The following is a 19,404-nucleotide window of genomic DNA, read 5'->3' as shown; positions in this document are numbered from 1 at the left end:
TTGCTTTTTAAAATAGCTGCCCATTAATTTTTTGGGTATCTGTTTAAGTGACTTTAAAGTTACTGCTGTCCATTACCTAAGAATTCATGTAGTCATGGTAGTCACCTGAACTGATCTAATCTGCCTTCTCTCTTTCATGTTGCTCATTTTTACTGATTCCTTTGTTTATGGTCCCTTTGTGCTTGCTGTGCACTCGGCTTGATGGTAGTCTTTTTGAGGTGGATTATGAGGACTTGTAAGAATGTTGTGGTGAATATAGTGGAGCAGGGTGATGAAGGAGAGCTGTTGTAGAGTCAGAAAACTTTGGTTGCAGGAAAGGAGCAGAGGCTGAGAATAATAGATGCATATTCCATGGGCACACGGAGTCAAACTAGTGGAATTGTTAAGATGGATTGTACAGCAAAATTCAGGCACAGAAAACTTGCTTGGCAGGAGCAGATTGAGGCCCACTTACGGTAGTTTAGATTCTACTTCCATCAAATGCCCCGGGGAAACTCACAAGCAGGACATGAATATGGCCTTCCTCTATTATATCTCTAGCATCCTGGTCCTCCAGACTTAAGCACTGAGGCCAAGAGGCTTGCTGAATGTCAGGTTTGAGCAGGAGCAACATAAATATTTTACTTACTCACTCACTGTATTAACTGTGTCTAGTCATATCTGTTTGTCTACATTTAAGGAATGAGCTTTTTGTTCAGAAAAGTTTCAGGCTGTACTCTCTGAAATGCAGGCAGCAGAAGGCAAGACTATTCCACTTTTAATCATGAGCACTATTGACAGTTCCTCCTCCTCCTCCCAGAAGCAGTGTGTCTTTGAGGGGTGGGTGAGTTCAGACCTATTCAATATCTCATTTTAGGAGAAGCAAATCTCCAGCTTTTTTGATGGAACTTCTTGAAGCCTGTGATATGATAGGTTTTTCATTTTTCAAGTAGCAAAAAAGTCTCATTAGAAGGGACTCTGATGTAGCATGGACATTTCTCCATGGAATGTTCTCTGTATTGGAGAATGTTGTTTCTCAAAATACAGTTTCATAAAATAAGCAACACAATGAATGATTACAATGCTAGTTTCAAAGTGTAACTAAGTTTTTGTTTCAGGTGATTATCCCTAGGAACATGACTGTGTTAATGATTTTTTCCCCTCCTGATTAAAATTGTTTAGTTTTACTACTTTTGAATATTGGGAAAATGTGTTTATAGAATACATAAAATTAATGTGGCATACTTTTGTGTACACATGCCAGATATGCTAAATTAGATCACAATTTAAGTCACTGAAACAAAAATCGCAAAAATGTTTTGAATCAAAGTTTATGAAAGACCATTGTTAAGGGATTTCAGTACATGCTAAAGTAGAATATTTCTAGTAAAATGTTTTTCTAGCTTTGACTTTAGGGTCATTTTTTCTGACTATTGGCTTTCTTAGAGACTGTATTTTGTTCTCAGCTCAGCTTTGACTTGATCTAGGAGTTTGGACTCCAGGTTGGATATGGCTTGCTTGAGTATGAATTTATTTGCACATGTGGAATCATTAAGTTACCTGTGGGGAGTGGCTGTTGTGTTTTAAACAGCAAGCTGCCATTTTGCCATTTCACCAGACCTGAGAGGTATGTATTAGCAACCATTCTCACAAGACAATTATCCCCAATACACATTGAAAATTAAAATGGATTCTGAAATTATGTTTTATTGCACAGTCGTGATCAGGCAAGTTTTCTGAGGTTGTCCCCGCAGACCATGTTAAAAAATGACTTGTGGCCTAGATGATTGCTCTTCCAGTTTGTCCACACTAAGGGGCAGGGGTTGATGAGGTTTTGGTTCTGCATGCTTGGCACAGATGGTCCATTGCGACAGGAAGAAGGCAGCTTGCAGTGACATGTAGGTTGATCACAGGGCTCTTTGATGCATGACTGCTAACTGTATGGGTACCTTCTGTCCAAGAGAATTGTATGTATACAAGCACACGGGTGTCTATTTGGCCACATCCACACACAGTGAGAACCTGTTGCCAATCGCTGCATCCTTTCCACATGCATCTGCACATGGACCTATGCATGTTGGTCTCGTGTTACAGGGGACAGGTGGTATATGCAAGGTATTCCTGAATGGAAGCTAAATCCATGAGAGAAATGACCCTTCAAGCAGTTTCCTTAATAAGGCAGAGTTTAAACTGTGTAACAGTATAGTATTAACATTGTGTGTGTGTAGTTAGGGGGACAAATGTAAGCTCCATCCTCAAGACATTCCGTTCACTGTGGGTCCATCAGGTGCTTGGGGCTGCACTGAGCAATTGGTCTGCTATAAGAAATACATAGCATGGCAGATTGGAGGTGCCCTTTTGCCTTTGTGTGGGGCATTGTGTTGGTGATGTCAACACTTTTCTGTGTGCCATTGCAGGGACACATTTCTTAAGAATCCAGCTGTAGGCCAGCTATAGTTTCACATTCTCCTAGGAACATGTTGGTGCTGCACTTCGGCTTAAGGCCCTTGGTTGTAAATTTCTGATGACTTCTTGCTTTGTGGGGCACTGCCGTTTTGCTTTCTGAGAGAAGCATAGGATGAGTTTGAAATCTCTGGGTGTTCTTGTAGGTTCTCCCCGCCCCCTTTAACAAAAGTATGCTGAAGTCAAGCAAGTTTGTTGCACCTGAACTATTGTAGTTAGCCTTCCTGCAGGTGGACAGATGGATGGCAAGTGCATTGGTAAAAGCCTTCACAATTTTTACTTATTAAACCACCTTGACCGTGTGTGCCTCTTTGTATTGCAAATGTGAGCTGCAACTATTTGGGGATAGGGTGGGAGGGTTGGTTTATATAAAATATAGATAAATATATATATACATATATATATAACAAATCTGTATTTCAGTATGTTTTTAGAAACTTAACTCTTTAACCCAGAAGCAGCGTGTCCACTGCTCCCTTCACTCCTTACCCCCGCCAAGTTTACTGCCCTTGCCAAAAGTTTAGCTATCTTTGCATTTTCTTCCAGTTTGGTTAAATATCAGCCTGTCATCTTCTACAATTTTCAACTTTGTTACATATCCATCAGCTTTGTGAGACTTGGGTTGGCTCTTAACATACTTCGTTGGAAGAGGATGGCTCTTGTAAGCCTATCTTAACTACTTAAGGACCAAGCGTTCTTGAATTGGCACACAAGTCCTTGTTGCTTTTAGTGGCATAAATTTCTTCCCACCCCACAACTGTCTTGACTTCCAGGGTGGAGGTTAGTGTATCCACTGTCAGGGGCAGGAAGCCTCTGGCTACCCGCTGCTGTGAATCATGAGTGCTGTTGCACTCTGTTCCTTCATACAGGCTTCCCACAAGTATCTGGTTGACCACTGTAAGATGCTGGGCAAGATGGGCCTTGGGCGTGATCCAGCAGGGGTCTTACGTTCTCATAGGTCTCAATCTTTTAATGCCACAGAAGCAGATATTCTGAGGGACTTCACAAACCTAGTCTGCCAAACCTTTTGTCAGTGTGATTTTGTGTGCGTGTGTGTGTTTTCTAAATTTTCTCTGACAATTTTTCCAGCTAAGGGAGAAGAGGAAAAAAGGAGAATGATATACTTAAAAAACAACAACCTGGACTGACATTTGCATAGAAATAACAATGTTTGCCATAAATAAAATGGCCTTGGCACATGGTTAGTGGCATGCATGCCACTTAGGGTATAAGCAGGAGGAAGTTTGTGGCACATGTGGACAGCAGTCCAGGTTGGCTGAGACAGTTGGACTTGGACTCCTTGCTGCCTCTCTAGCCAGCACTGCGATGCTGTGTGCTCCTCTGTTCAATAGACTAGTCCAGCCTTCCCTAACCTGGTGCCTTGCAGATGTTTTGGAATATGACTTCCATCAGCCCCAGCCATCCCCACTGTGCTGGCTGGGGCTGATAGGAGTCATAGTTCAGAACAGCTGGAGGATACCAGATTGTGGAAGACTGGTCTAGAGGAAAACAACATCTAGGCACTGTAGGGGGGGGTGGGAGAGGGAGAGGGAGTGGGGAAGTTGGTTCCACGTACGTACTCATACTTTGATTTACGGCACACTTGCCAAATAGGTTGGACACCACTGATTCCTAGCGTAACCTGATGTGTTATGTTGTATCAAATCATGGTAGTGCCTCTGAAATTCTGTCACCATGTCTTGAATATCCAGTTAGGTTATGAATTCACCTTAAAATACTTTGAGGGTACAGATAAAGACTGGACAAGCAGGGTTTGTTTTTGTTTTCTCCCAGACTTGTTGCTAGTTATATCTTTTGGGGTCAATCCATTGTGTTACAAAACACATTGTCATATCTGTCAGTTGAAGTTACACTTTTCTGTTCTTGTCTAATGTTCTGTCGCTTACAAGTATGTAACCGTACATAATTCAGTCATGGAACTCCTGAGCCAAATCTGTCCCCAAAGTTGTTTTTCTGTGACAGATTCCACTCCTTTTTATGTTTTGTTTTGTTTTGTTTTGGTCCACTTTCTCTATACTGGAAGGACTCTATGTTGTGGGTTTTTTTTTTTAAGTAAAACAATTACTTAGCATTGCTTTGCTTCAGTTTGAAGTGTAACTTTCACTAATAACTGCAATAAATACGCTTTTGCTCCAGAATTCAAGTTTGTGTCCAGACTTTGGTTATGGTGATTGTCAGGGACGGGAAGCAATAAGAAATTTTAATGTCTAAGGTTTTACTTCATAGTTTCAGTTTCATCATTTACACCTAGTTGCACCAACCAAATTCTGGAAAACTGCTTCGTTAAAGAAAGAAATAAAAAAATTATAAGCTCTTACGATGGCATTACACACAGCCATTAGTGAATGTGAAGGAAATGCTCTTGCTGTGTTCCATCACCTAACTGGAGGGAAGTTCCATGCTTTCACAAGATCTGTATTCTTTTGGAGGAAGAATGCTAGAAACCTGTGTTGTCATATTATACATCTTCAGTCAAGGTAGTGTAAGGCCGCAGAAGCAAGCACACAGATCAGTGCACCTGCACCTTCTGCCAACTAGCCCCATAAAAGCTTAAGGGTGCATCTCCTGGCCAGATTCAAAAGTGCTCCCTTTCCAGGTTTCTTGGCCTCACAACTCACAAGCCACTTCACAGCCTTCTCCTACACTGCAGGAATGTGCATCAGGATACCCTTCTTTGATCACCCATTGATTAGCATGTGTTATTAGTAGCCCAGCCACTTTGAAGCTAAAACTGAATTGCAGGACATCAGTGACCTATAATAATCATCAAGGTATTTTTGCTCTGCAGAACCCCAAATGACATGTTGCATACAATCACAGATGGGAGTGGGTGAGAAGACAGACTGCCTCCAGACTGTTACTATTATGTAGGCTGTTTGCATGGTTCAACCAATAACTGATCCTTCCTCATCGGGAACAAAGGAAGCAGGCTTCTGGTAGGTAAGACTAATTATAGTCACCTTTTCTTCAAAAAGGAACACAAAGCAACTTACAAAGCCTAAAGACAGATATGATACAAGAATTAAACTATCCTAAAATACTCACAACATGCATATAAGGGCAAATCCAGCTTGCCCCCACCCTGCTAAAAATATGCAAAGAAACTCCAAAGGCCTAGGTGAATAACAGGGTATTTGCCTGGTGCCAAAAGACAGAGATGGCGCCAGGCATGCCTCCCTGGAGAAAGCATTCCACAACCAGGGAGCCACCACTGAAAAGACCCATGTTTCTGTTACCACCCTCAACCTCTCCATTGGAGGAGCACACAGAGAAGACCCTCAGATGAAAAACATAGAGTGGGGAGAGGCATACCATTTGGTTCTGAGCTGCAGTTTGAATTGGGCCAAGAAACTCATTGGTAGCCAGTGTAGTTGGAGCAGGACTGGTCTTGGCTAGTTCAGTACTATCTGCTCTGTCAGTGGCTCGCCAGAGGTTTGTCCCCATTACCTGTTACTCCTTTACCTAGCGATACTGGAGACTGAACTTAGGACCTGCATGCAAGCATGTCCTCTAGCATGGAACTATGTGTTCCTCTTCAAACGCAGAACCACCATTGATACTGGAATATTGCACACTTTTGAATGCCCAGCTCACACATGATGTATCAGTCACACTAGCTTGAGGCAAAATGGGAAGTGCCATCCTGCCCTGCCGCTACTGCTGCTCCCGCCACCATCTGCCTGCTCCTGCCACTGCCAACACGGCCTGCTCTGTCGCCACAGCACATCCGTTACTGATGGAGAAGCACCGTTGCTATCAGTGCCAATTTGAGGTAAGATCACATCAATTCTGGGCAAGTTCTCATCCAAAATGGACACCCTTGCCTGTTAACTTGGTGGAGGCAGCAGGGCAGACAGGGTGCCTACAGGGGTGTCACCAGGAGTGTGTGTGTGTTCTGCCTTCTGAAGCTGTGGTCTTGCCCTGTCTAATGGCTGGGCCAGCTCTGAGTCTCAGTGTAAAAGGCATTTGTGACTCTTGAGGCTCTGGCAGCTCCCTGCAATGTTGGGCTGGATATCTGTACCAATACTGAATTCTTGGGTATATGGGGTGTTAGGGGAGGGGGAGCAGTACTTCTGGTGGAGGACACATGCTCTTTCTTTGGTAGTTATCCACATTTGGTCTGCACCCTGCACTCAGCTCTCACCTGTGGTTCCTAGAAGTTGTTAGCATGCGATAGTCTAGGTGAGGGGAAACTGGTGGGTCTCTAACCCTTGGTGTGAGATAGAGTCTTACCCTGCATGCAAAGACAGGCTCTGGAGGATTGAGCGGACAGACCAAGAGTGGGTCCAACGGTGAAGAAGGCAATTTTTGTTTGTGCTGTAGAGGGAAGTGAGGGATGGGGCTCGTCAACCTGGGAAGGGAGCCCACCTAGGAGAAGGAATACTCTGATCCTAAACCTCCACTGATCCTAAACCTCCACTGCCTTGCTGGAGATCTCCAGGAGAAGAAAAGGCTAAGGAGTAAACCCTACACAAATCCAGAGTGGAGACCCTAAGATGGCTGGATGGCACTATGTACACCTCCTTCCAGTGACTCCTGCATCTGAGCTGGTGCCAAGCATATTGCTATTTTTTGTTTCGACCACATCAGTGAGCCCAAGAAGAGGAGTTTGTCATCTGGGCAGCCTGGGACTCCATACCCACTGCCCAGGCTTGAGCCCTGGGGAGGTCAGTTCAGTGCTGCTAAAACAGCAGTTTGACTTCACCCCTGGAGGTGCACTCCATTGTCTTTCCAGGCAGATGGATGTTCAAGATCCTCTCTGGCTACCAATCTAGAAAAGCCTAATTTAATAAGATTCTTTCTTTTGGTAGAAGATGATTTCACTGCTGGAATATAGGGCTTATGAAAAATATATAGGCCTTACTTATAAAAAACTATACCCTCTTTACTAGCTCTGCAGAAGATGAACACATTTTTTTGGAGGTGGGAATGCTATCTAGGTGTATTCCATTGAACTTGAAAACACATATGCAAGATTAAACCAAGACGGCAGGGCAATCCACCAGATACACTTAGGGAGGCATTTATTGCCCTGAGACCCTCTCAAATCCACTGCTCCTTGTTGTAACCTCTGAGTTGGATGGGCAGGGTGAGAGTAACCCAGCCTGCTCTTCTGTGATCGAATCAGTTTTACCAGCCCTTTGAAGCCTTTTCTTTTTCAGATCTCCAGGTTGCCATGGCTTTCCCCTCCCCCACCCCCTTTGTAAACACTTGCAGGGGGATTCTATCTGATTGGCTTCTGTTGAGAATGGCTGCCTGGCAACAGGCACAAAGCGTGCTTAGCAACCAGGCTGATAACATAGAAGAGCAGTTGTAGGAAGCGGAGGCCGAGAGGAGGACTGCCTGCCTGGAGAAGAGGAGTGGTGAGTTGATGATGGAAGGGTAGAGACAGTTGTTGTTGGGGATCTCTCTTTTTCTTTTTATGCAAGTCAAAATTGTGTTCTGCATCCACTTTGTCAACTTTCTGTTCCACCTCCCACTTCTGTCTTAAGTGATTTCGTTCAAAATCTTTCCACAGCTTTTCCTACTGAACCTGCAGCTTTTCCTACTGGGCAGAGTGCCCTCCTTTTCTCCTACCAGTAACAACAATTCATTAGGCTAGCCTGATAAATTTTGGCAAAACCAAATGCTGCCGCCACCTCCTCCTCCTTCCTCACAGGCTCTACCAAAACATCTACATGTTGCTGTCTAACAAAGTGTGTGATTTTTTAAATTAAAAAAAAATATATTTTTGCAAATAGAGCAGGGTGGGAGAAGAAACCTCATCAGCTGCCATTAACATTAACAGGGAGGGATAAGCAGGGTACTAGTAAGCTGTTGCAGAATACACACCAATCTCGGGCAGGAGGAGCAGAAAGCATAGTTCTTTAGAGCAGAGAGAGTGCGGAGAGGTTTTGCTTTTTCTTCATTCTCCCTGGATTTTAATACCCTGGCCCACGTCACCTGAAGCAGCCTATCAACTGTCTTCTGTGACCTGCCCACAGTGGGATAGACCAGAACAAAGCTTTGCAGGTGGGTGGGGCCAGCCACCTGTCAGTCACCTGACATCATAATGACACCAGGTATTTGACACTGTGAAAGTCACAGCAACCTTCTCTGAATATATGCTATCAGCACCTATCAGCTAGAGTTACAGGAACCCCTTTGAAATCTCTGTGGAGGTGAAAATGTTCCCCTCTGCAGAAGAAGCAGTTTGGACATAATTTTTGCTGCCCACAATTGGTTCAGATTAGTGTAGAGGTTTTATTGGACGAGGACTGGGGAACTATGGGTTCCAATCCATACTCTGCTCTGGATTGTCATAGGGTAAATGTGGGCTTGGTTTTCTTGCTGTCTTGCTCCAATCTATCTTACAGGGCTGTTGTTAGGATAAAAGGGATCAGATAACAGAACGCATTCCATCATGAGCAGCATTGAGGAACGGGCAGAAATAAAAATAGAGCATGTGCTAGGCAGCAAAACAAGGAGGGTTATTGACTCAGTGGGTCACAAATTTTACAGCAAGGGTGAAGAGCATGTGGCTCTCCAGATGTTGTACTTCAATTCCCATAACACACTTCTGGCTTTTCCCTTCTAACTCCCATGCGGGTTGAGGGAGGTGATTCTATCCACCCATTTGCCATCTCCCACACAGCCCCTCCTTTGCTCTCCTTAATGGCCCATCACCAAGGCTATCACCTCACTAGGAGGCTAGGCTGACTATTACAAGAGTTAGAAAGCTTGATTATTTTGTTCTAGTATTTTCTATTATTTTATGCAAGCAACTTAGATTTTGTTTATTAAGCAGTCTATAAATTTTGTTAAGTAAAATAAAAGTCACCGTCACCCCCCAAAAAAAATTTTGCTTGTAATTCAGAAAAAAAGTGTGATGAATAGCAGGCTGCTATTCATTAGTGTTGAGCAAGCATGTTGGCCCCTGAGTCCAGTATCTCTGAATGTGTTGCCTTCATTTTTGTCTTTCCTAGAATGTTGCTGCCATGGCTACTCTGAGTGTGAAGCCCGGCCAGAGGTACACACTTCCAGACTGGCGCACCCACTTTGACCTCATTGCAACCAATGCTGAGCGACAGCGCTTGGCATCCCACCAGATCAGGCAGGAGGGCCGGGTTCTTCGCAATGAAACAAATAACCAGGTGGGCAAGTATTTGAGCTTCTTTTCTGTGTTTCCAAACAAAAACAAACAAACTAAAATGATAATTTGGGGTCCGAAATCTGGAGGTGGTGGTAGGATGGGGCAAGGAGGGTATGGGAACATTGCTGAATAGGCAGAACAGAAATACAAATTCTGAAATTATGAGGAACCAAAATTGGCAGATTGGTTCATCCTGAATTGTAACTGAAATTTAATCATTTGAGGGTTTTTATTGTGTGTGTTTTTGTGGGGGTTTTTTTGTGTCTTTTTGAGAAGGTAGAGTGAAGGAAGTTTCAGCTTTTCCTCACAAAACCAAGGAAAGGTTGTTCACAAATAATTTCCACACTAGCATGTCTGTGTGAAATGTACATGTCTAAAGAATGGGCCAGGAACTTGTCAAGATAAGGAAGGGCAATCTTGAGCTTAGCCTTCCTTCTTCCTGTAAGAACCATGCTGCTGGTGCCCTCTCTGAAAGGGGGGGGGGTTTGAAACCATTGCCTCTCTCCTCTCCAGACAAAATGGGATGAATATGACAACCGCACACGCCTTCTTGAGCGGATCGAAGTCGTCAATCGAGCGAAGGAAACTCTGGACAAATGCCTCACGGACATCGACGCGGAAATCTATGCCTTGACTCAAGTATGTAGTGCAGACTTACTCATTTATGGTGTTCCTAAACTGAATTTCACCAGGAGATTCTAGGATAGTGTACAGAAGTATGAAAACAATTCACACAACGTATTGTTAGGCGCACCCTAGTCTCTCAGGGTGGGAGGTCTCAGGGGGTCCCAGCACATGCCTTGGATCTGGCTTCATTGGAATGAAGGTCATCGGAGGCCACTGGCATTTCTGTGGCATGTAAGGATTATTTATGCTTTTATCTGGGCTGAGTGTGCGTGCATGTGCACTTACAGATTCACTGTTAAAAGCGTGTGCATGGAAGACAATCTTACTCGGCTACGAGTGATCACCGAAGAAGAACAAATAATATGAATTGTGCAATGAAGGGCAAAGGTCATGCAACTCAATTTTGGTGTGCTGAGAAAGTGGTTTGGGTGGTTCTGTGCAGTAGATGGCATGTAACCAATGGTTTCTGTGATGCTAAAGATGGAAGGAAATTCAGTGACCTCTTTGAGATGAAAGCTGAGCACCCCAGCTTTCATCTCCATGTGTCAGAATGTGCTTGGCCCACCTGCAAAGCATTCCCATTGGAAACCTGATTGGTTAGCAAACCTATGTCACTTGACAAGATGCCCACAGAGGGAGTTGGGAAGGTGAGGTCAACCCCTTATCTTATTTTTGCTTATTCCCTTCAGATGAAGGAGGAGGCAGAGCGTGCCCTGCAGGCTAAGAACTTGCAACTGGATGTGGCCATTGAAAATCTCACTCTGCGGGAAAGTCGCCGAGACATCGATGTGGTGAAGGATCCTGTCGAGGAAGAACTGCACAAAGAGGTGGAGGTGATTGATGCTACTACGAAAGATCTTCAGCAGAAAGTGAGCGAGGCCTTTGAGCAGCTCTGGTGAGTCAAAAGACTTGGTGGTCAAGTACAACGTATTGGTATTGTGTCTGAGGCATCAAACTGAGTTAAGTGCAATGTGGGATGCTGGAGGAGGTGCAAAAAAACCTTGTCTTAATGGTGCAGAATGACACATAGCCAGCCTTTGGAAGGGAGGCATGAGTGAGGGAAGGGCTTGTAGGGTGCACATTGGGGTGGGGGTTGCGGGGGCGAGGGAGGGAGGGAGGCAGGTGTGGTGTGTGGTGGGAAGAGGCAGAGAGTGGCCATTTCTGGCACCATTTTTTCTAGAAAAAAAGCACTGCATAACAATACTTAGATGTTTGTAGCAACAGTGCATTTCAAATTTCCACCACATTTGAGCATCACATACATTCTTTCAGTAATAATTGCACCAACCTTGTAAGGCATGCCATACTTCATTTATTTACTTACTTTGGCTGCAATCCTAACTCCACTTAACTGAGAGTAAGCCCCATTAAATTCACGTAAGATTTACTTCTGAGTTGGCTTGGTTGGGATTGTGCTGTCAGTTAATATCCTGCCTTTTGAAAAGTCTTCTAGGGTTATATATTATAAAAGCAATACTAAAACAATAGGGGGAGACTTTTTAAGAATCACTGAAACAGTATTATCTCTAGTACCCAAAATAATAAATTTACTGGCTGATATTAGAATTTAGCTGGACATTTGACAACTCAGGTTCCCACATTGCAACAGTTTTTCAGTGTACCTTGTAGAACACCTTTTATATCTTGGTCAGTTTAAAAAAAAGCAAGCTGAAATGCCATCTAGTATTACATACCCAAGAGAAAGGCCATTGCATTGTTTATAACTTCTTTTATTTGGCAGAGAAAGAAATGGGATAATCAAAGCCCCCCAATTACTTGGGGGCTCATTCCCCATCATATTCAGCTCACTTTTAGCATCTGATTGTCTTGTTTACACAATCCTAGATTTAAAGTGATTTGGGGGGATTGTAATTGCTCTGCAACTATAAATTCCTCTGTTTTTCTTAAAAGAACTAGCAGTGATACAAGGGCTTTGTGTTGTAGGCAAAATATACAGCTACACTTGTATATGGTGTGTGCTGCGTTCAGGATTAATGGCACCATCATGTGATAATATATTCTGCTACAGAGGGGAGACTTTTTTGACTGCCAACAATTTATGGGAGTTTTCATTGCTGATTGTTAAACAAAATGAAAGGGGAATAAATCTGGAGACTTCCACCTGAATATTCTCTTGCATCCCTTCATAGCTGCCCTTTCTCCCCCCCCCCCACTTTTAATTCATAGCTTGTTGCAGGAAGCCCGCCAACAGCTGAACTTTGCCCATCGAGGGAAAACGGAAGCCGTGGAGATTGACCGGACCTGTGTTTCCCTCAATATCAACTCTCCAAATATCTCCTATAAAGTCAATCCTACCCGAGTGCCGATTGGGTAAGGTTGTGTCTTGCGAAGCAACTATCAAAAGGTCTTGAACTCCACCTTCACCTCAGGGCCAGCCCTCCTGTTAGACAGAATGTGGCAGCTGAGGTGCCCCTTCCTGAGTGCCCTGGCTGTACCTTTCTGTTGGAGGCCCAGAGCAGGGGGTGGCATGACAACTGGAGGCCTATGCTACGCCCTCGTTATGACTCTGCAACTTCTTGAAATTGTCTCTCTTACCAAAGAGGCTTTTGTTTTTCTGCCTTTTTCACAGGGTGCTTTATAATTTCCTCACACTTCTGGTAGGTTTGGCATTAGGTCTCATCCTTGTGAGGTAACTGTGGGTTGTGGTGGGATGTGTTTTTCTTCCCATTAAACATCTCTCCTGCCCTCCGCAGCCTCCCCAGCTGCTTGGGCCTTCTCCCATGGGCGGAGTTAACATCATGTCTTCCCCTCGGCTTTGATTGAAGTGTAGGAAACTGGTGAAAGTACCGTATTTTTCGCTCCATAAGACAACACTTTTTTCCTCCTAAAAAGTAAGGGGAAATGTGCGTCTTATGGAGCGAATGCAGGCTGCACAGCTATCGCTGAAGTCAGCAGAGCAAGAGCTGCGCAGCGCCTCTTGTTCTGCTGGCTTCCCAGCGAAGCAGGATGAGGGACGGAAGGGAGCCCTTACAGAGCCCCTTCCATTCCTCCTTCTGCTTCGCTGAAGAGGCACTACACAGCTATTGCTGAAGCCACCACAGCAAGCTCTTCTGGCTTCAGCTATAGTTGCGCAGCTTGCTCTGGTTTTTCAGGAAGGTGGGAAAATGGACGGAGGGCAGTCAGTCCCTTCTCCCACCTCCCAGAAAAGCCAGCAAGAGCCACTCTATCTTTAAAGAGCCACGCCGAGCGAGCGTGTCTTTTTGGCTTTTCTTGCTGGCTTTTCTTGTTTTCCTTCTCAAAAACCAGGTGCATCTTATGGTCGGGTGCGTCTTATAGAGTGAAAAATACGGCAGTTACCAAGCACCTGCAATCAACGTGTTCACCGATATTGTTTAAAAAGTGCTTCCTTTTGTCCTCTTTAAAAGTATGTCATTCTACCTTTAATCTTTCTGTAATGATTTCCTTAAAAGTAAAGTCTTGGTTTTTAAAACAAGCAACGCCCGGGAGGGGCAGCAGCTTTACCTTCTGTTCTTAGAGGAAAGCCCAGCCCAAGGACTTCATGAGGTTTTCAGGAAGGACAGATATGCAGGTGTGTGTGTGCGGGGGGGGGGGGGGCTGTGCTGCAGAGTGCAGACTGCCTGAGAGAAGATTTGTATAATGAACAGAAGGGCACTCAGCCACACAAACAGCAACTTGCCCACCTCAGAATTAAGGGAAGTACGTCAAAGCCCCATGTGTTTCACTGAATTTTCTATCCCCTTTGGTATTTTCCCCAATGTTATTTCTTTCCTCATTAATTGATGGAGAATGGTCAGAAAAAAATGCAGAATAAATATTTGGCACACTGCGAGCTTAGTGTGCTTTTATTAAGTGCACTGCATGGGTGGGTGGGTGAGTTAAACTTTATTTATACAGTATGCTCTTTTCTGACCATTGGCTTTCAAAGCTGCAGACGTACAGTTTAAAAACATGCAAGGCAATACAGGGAGAAAGTGTGTGTGAAAAATTGATTCTAACAACCAGGCCATCTTTTCCTTCTGCCTGTTGTAGAACTCTCACTCCAGAGGAATGGGATCAGATCACTCAATACAACAAGGATCGAGCAGAGGCAGAAATGAAAGCAGCCTCAGATCTGCGAGAAGCCATGGCCCTCACCATTGCCCAGGTAAACCACATGGCTTCCTATTGGCTCCTAGGAAGGCTCTTGATGGAGAAGATACATTACTGTATGTTATAGAGCCTTTGCCAACCTGGTGCTTTGTAGGTATTTTGGACTGCAACTCCCATCGGTCCTAAGAAGTACCACACCTCCCACCTGATGGGAGTTACAGTATAGTCCAAAGCATTTCGAGGGCTTCAGGTTGGCAAAGGCTGTGAGTAGATCCATAATTAAGGTGACTTGTTTTCAAAGTAATCTACTGAATGTCTGATCTGGATCTGCTGGAAGATCTTTTAGTGGTTTGCATTGATTGGCAAACCTTTCTGGTGCCTAATGATTTATCAATGGCAGCAACTAGATGGATCCCTGCAGCCTAAAATTATACTGTTGAAATGAAGGAACTTTTTTGCTCAGGATCACCAACCTTTACTGGATGCAGCAGAAGCAAGGAGGAAAGGCTGTTTAATTAAAGGCTGATTATTCCAACAGCCTTGTTAGCTCAAAGGCAATCGCCTGTGTGATGGAACAACCCCCTCCCTCTCCTCTCCCACTCATCCCCTTCCCCAAATCTGCTCCAGAGGGTTGGGGAAACCCTGGAATGGATGTGGGGAGCTCGTGGGGGGAAGCAGGAGGGAAAGTTCCACTGTGCAAGTAGTAGTCCTTGTGCTAATGCAACAACTTTGCTGGATGCAACTTGGGATTTTGTTTTTTTGAGAATTAAAAGTGGTTTGAAAGAGGAGTCGTTGTTTGTGGCATATACACTTGTTCAACTTTTTTTCCTTTCCAAAACCCGTTGTGCCCATCTACATTTCAAAATCCTGTAAAATCTGTTTGGCCAACAGCCAAGCCACTATACATCATTGCAAAGTGATGGCTCTCTCAATCTATGTGCAATTATTAAACTATGATATGATAGTGGCCTAACTTTTTATATGTGTTTCCATAGGCGTAGCCAGGATTTTTGTTAGTAGGGGCCAGGCCTTTCATTGGGAGGGGGGCAGAACCTCAGTTAGCTATGTATTTTTATTGCCTTTTATTAATTTAGGGGGGCAGCTGCCCCTCCCTGTCCCTCTCTGGCTATGCCCATGTGTGTTTCCTATTCTAGACTGAGAACGAACTAGAAGCTCAGCGCGTGGCCACAGAATTTGCCTTCCGGAAGAGGCTCCATGAAGTGGAGCAAGCCCTTGATGAGCTGAGGTGGCAAGAGAAGAATGTAAGTCTTTGGCTGGCATTGGAGACCTGCCCTGCACATTTTTTTTATTTTTAAATGACACATATAGAATATCTGTTCTGAGTGCAGAGTCTCCTTCGGTTTATGCTAAGGCTCTTCCACAATTCAGAGTGTTATCATCTGCAGTCTTGGAGGGGATATCTCCTTTTTTCCCAGTGCCTGAAGGAGGGGTAGGGAGCCTTTTTTCATGACCTACTTCAGACCCTTCAACATTTCTCTGATGAAAATAGGGACATCCAATTTCATCATCATCATTTTATTATTATTTATACCCTGCCCATCTGACAGGGTTCCCCCAGCCACTCTGGGCAGCTTCCAACATTCATAAAAACATGTTAAAACATTAAACATTAAAAAACCTTCTCTATACAGGGCTGTCTTCAGATGGTTCTTTACTAGCTGCTTCTGTAAGTCGCTCACCGTGACACTTTGTTGCTAAATGCCTTTTTTTTTTAGGGCCCAAAACTTTCCCAAATTTGTCTGTGACACATTTTCTCTTTAAAATAGTATTCCATTCCATTCCATCTCATCCCATTTCATTTAGTTTCTGACCGCTTCTGCAGGTCCCCTTTTGGAAGGCAGCCTTGAGAACCGCAATCATTGCCACACTCACTTTCATACTTGGGTCACACCCACTTTGCCATGCTGCCGTCAGAGAGCTGGCTATGTTTCAGTGTGGCCCTTTCCCTGAGAAAGATGAGCCATAGCTAAGTTGAGCAGGACAGCTTACTCTATTGTATTAACCCTTTCATGCATTAATTAGACTTAAGTATTTTGTTTGTTTGTTTGTTGATTGAATTACTATACCACCCTATACCTGGAGGTCTCAGGGCAGTTATCCCACAACCTGGAGATGCTGCTGGGGACTGAACCTGGGACTTCCTGCATGCAAAGCTCTGCCATTGCATGTGCTCCTCCTGTATGGCCCACCTCACAGAGGTGGCAACCAATTCTAAGCCTCTCTCCCCATGGTGTCTTTGCTTTTTTCAGACCCTAGAAGAAATCGCTGAAATGGAAGAGGACATCAGGCGCCTGGAGGACGACATCCGGGCAAAGGTGGTGAATTTGAAACTGGCTCATACCCGTCTGGAAACCCGGACTTACCGCTCCAACACAGAGCTTTGCCGTGACCAGGTACAGCAAACCTCTAGCTGTGTAAGCTTAGAATTGTGGGCAGACAGGAGTCACAGCTGGCCTTGTGCACCAGAGGCAAGGCAAGGCAGAGAGAAGGCATGAAGGACATTTTAAAGGCTGCTTGCAGAAGGCTTTAACTGCTCCACCCCACTGCTTATTCACGGGGGTGGGTGGGTGTTATTCCTTTTGCTACTGTGTAATGTATTTTTGTGTTTTTATAATGTAAACTGCTTGTTATCCTCAGTTGAAGGGTGGTATAGAAATACTACTACTGCTACTACTATTACTAATAGTGGTAGCCTTGCAGCTTCTTGGGCTTCTTTGTAGAAGCCAGACCATAACAGTAATATTAGGGGGAGCTGACAGTTTAACCCAGGAGTAACCAACTTTTCTTGGCTAAGCTACCATTTGTGACGTATTGAAGCTTGACGTCCCTCTCTTGTCCTTGGCTTTCAGGCTCAGCATGGATTGACAGATGAGGTGCATCAGCTGGAAGGCACCATTGCTTGTCTGAATCAGAAGCTGGCACAGTTACAGTATGTACCTCCCTAAAAACAAAAACAAAATTCAACAGAGAAAAGGAATAGGCTGTTTTTAAGTAAGCATCAGTTGCAAGTTGTGGCCTTGGGTCAGCATATGCTGCCTAGGTTGCAGAAGGCCATGGCTGTTCACTAGGATCACTTAGATATATGAGTGAAAACAGAACATGGGAAGCTGACTTTATACAGGCTAGGAGCATAATCTCCAAATCTTTTGTGATGCAGCACCAATGTGCCTTTCACACTACAGCATTACTATATCAAAGGCTGGTAATAGTGGGCTCTGTGCATGATCTTTAGGTGATAGATGCAAGATGGCATCTCCTGGATTCCAGTGCCTGGGATGACTTGCTAATATCTGGTCCCAGTAGGAAGTCCACAGTAATAAATTCAAGACTTAGCATATATTTTATAATACATAAGCTTAGAAGTCAGACACGTTTCCCCCGCAGTCTGTTCTTTTGCACCAGGGGTGGCTAATCTGTTGCCCTCCAGATGTTCTGGAACTCTAGCTCCCATCAGCTCCAGCCAGCATATCCAGTGGTTGGGGATGATGGAAACTGCACTGCAAGAGCTTTTGCCTGGCTGGACCATTGCTCCTGAACTCTCATAATGTCTCTTGGTTGGTTGGACAGATGGAGTACGTAGTAACTAGCCTACCATAATACAAAGGCAAAATTTACATTTGTGGCTCCCTCACATTTGCTTCCCATCCCATCCGCTACTCTCACATGTGGCCCTTGGAAGGTTGCTCAGAAGGGAATGCGGCCCTTAGGCTTACACAATTTACAGGGAGGCCCTGCCATGGGGAGAGAGATCCTTGTTTCTCCAAGATAATCTGCCATCATAAGCGTAACTTGTACCCAGTGCCGGATTTATGTATAAGCTAAACAAGCTATAGCTTAAGGCCCCACTCTCTTGGGGGCCCCCAAAAAAAATTAAAGGAAAAAAAACCTGGATGTAAATTTCCAAAATATAAGATAAAAACAAATAAAATAAAACCTACATACAGCAACAGTGTTTTGTGTTGTGTAGGCTCCTATGATGTAAGTAATGGGCCTCACCTGCTAGCCTGCTCCCTAAAATATCACTGGTTTGCTCATTTCTATATATAGGGTGCCTACATTCAACACAAAAAAATTGTTGTTGACAAAGAACAGCTGGACATATAAAGGGCCCCATTACCTTCAGTAGTTTAGGGCCTCATCAAACCTAAATCCGACCCTGCTTATACCTGATAGAAAAATGATTAATGAGACCCTTGCAATGGAAAATCAGTGTTGCCCCACCCCCAGTGCCATAGCTGAAATTCAGTTACCACCAACCACACCAAAGGATAAGGACTTGCTTTGATTTAAAGGCAAATGGAGGCAACCTCCTGCTCAACTTACCTTGGCTTCTTTCCTCAGGGATGCTCTGGATGCTCTCTACAAACACCTGGACCGTATCCAGGCAAACATCGCCTACAAATTGAACTCCCTGACGCTGGATAACAAGTGCATGGATGTCAGGCGGAAGCTGACAATCCCTGCTGAAAAATTTGTGCCTGAGGTGGACACCTTCAACCGAACCACCAATCGCACTCTTTCACCCCTCAAGTGCCGACAGCTGGAACTGGCTTAGAATAATGGCATGAGATGTATAATCCCTTGAGTAATACTGAAGAAGGAATTGGCTTGGGAAGTGAGTGACAGTCCCTGCCCCCCGCCCAGTGACTTGCTTCCATGCCAAGCACAGATGATATCTGTCTCATGTTAAGAGTGACATGACTTTCCTTCTCCCTTTTGACCCATTTCTGTTCTCAAAGATTGTATAAAGCTTCCCCTTGTTTACAGCTTTGGTATTCCAAGAAAGTGTGATAACCAATAAATCTGTCCCCAGCGACAGTATTTCTGACACATCAAGTACTTTCATGCTTTGATTTTTGCATCACTTTAAATTTGGTGGGGAACCCAAGTTCTGTGTTTTAAATCAGGCAAACTCAGCCCTTCAGATGTTTTGGGACTACAACTCCCATCAACCTTAGCTAACAGGACTAGTGGTCAGGGATGATGGGAATTGTAGTCTCAAAACATCTGGAGGGCTGAGTTTGCCTATGCCTGGTTTAAATACAACAGATATATCAAAATTAATAATTCCAGCCCAACGCAGGGCCTTT

The 19,404-nt window shown here is 44.3% G+C and overlaps 1 protein-coding gene across 4 annotated transcripts; it reads left to right on the top strand.

Annotated features, from left to right (window-relative positions):
- The first annotated feature begins 2,817 nt into the window (after positions 1-2,817).
- Positions 2,818-19,150, top strand: TEKT2 (tektin 2). 4 transcript variants are annotated; one of them, XM_083511858.1, is made up of 11 exons: positions 2,818-6,235; positions 7,626-7,826; positions 9,429-9,596; positions 10,109-10,234; positions 10,912-11,117; positions 12,410-12,553; positions 14,234-14,348; positions 15,448-15,555; positions 16,564-16,707; positions 17,164-17,243; positions 18,656-19,150. In XM_083511858.1, the coding sequence occupies exons 3-11, from the start codon at positions 9,441-9,443 to the stop codon at positions 18,867-18,869; spliced, it is 1,293 nt and encodes a 430-aa protein (XP_083367984.1). In that variant the 5' UTR covers positions 2,818-6,235; positions 7,626-7,826; positions 9,429-9,440; the 3' UTR covers positions 18,870-19,150. The 4 variants fall into 4 exon arrangements, with proteins under 4 accessions (XP_083367984.1, XP_083367985.1, XP_083367986.1 ...); XM_083511860.1 differs by lacking the exon at positions 2,818-6,235 and adding an exon at positions 7,982-8,042 and having other exon boundaries at positions 7,657-7,826; XM_083511859.1 differs by lacking the exon at positions 2,818-6,235 and having other exon boundaries at positions 7,512-7,826.
- The last annotated feature ends 254 nt before the right edge of the window (positions 19,151-19,404 follow it).

Source organism: Podarcis liolepis (genome assembly GCF_965112155.1).
Source record: "Podarcis liolepis genome assembly, chromosome: 7".
NCBI lineage: Eukaryota > Metazoa > Chordata > Lepidosauria > Squamata > Lacertidae > Podarcis > Podarcis liolepis.
This window is presented reverse-complemented; position numbering and strand designations above follow the sequence as displayed.

What these genes read in the sequence shown, in the direction of transcription:
- TEKT2 (XM_083511857.1), top strand. Translation starts at nt 8,731, where the DNA reads ATGGGTTCCAATCCATACTCTGCTCTGGATTGTCATAGG. An exon ending in CTGCTCTGGATTGTCATAGG is followed by an intron (nt 8,770 to 9,428) that starts GTAAATGTGGGC and finishes TGTCTTTCCTAG; the next exon opens with AATGTTGCTGCCATGGCTAC. An exon ending in AAATCTATGCCTTGACTCAA is followed by an intron (nt 10,235 to 10,911) that starts GTATGTAGTGCA and finishes TATTCCCTTCAG; the next exon opens with ATGAAGGAGGAGGCAGAGCG.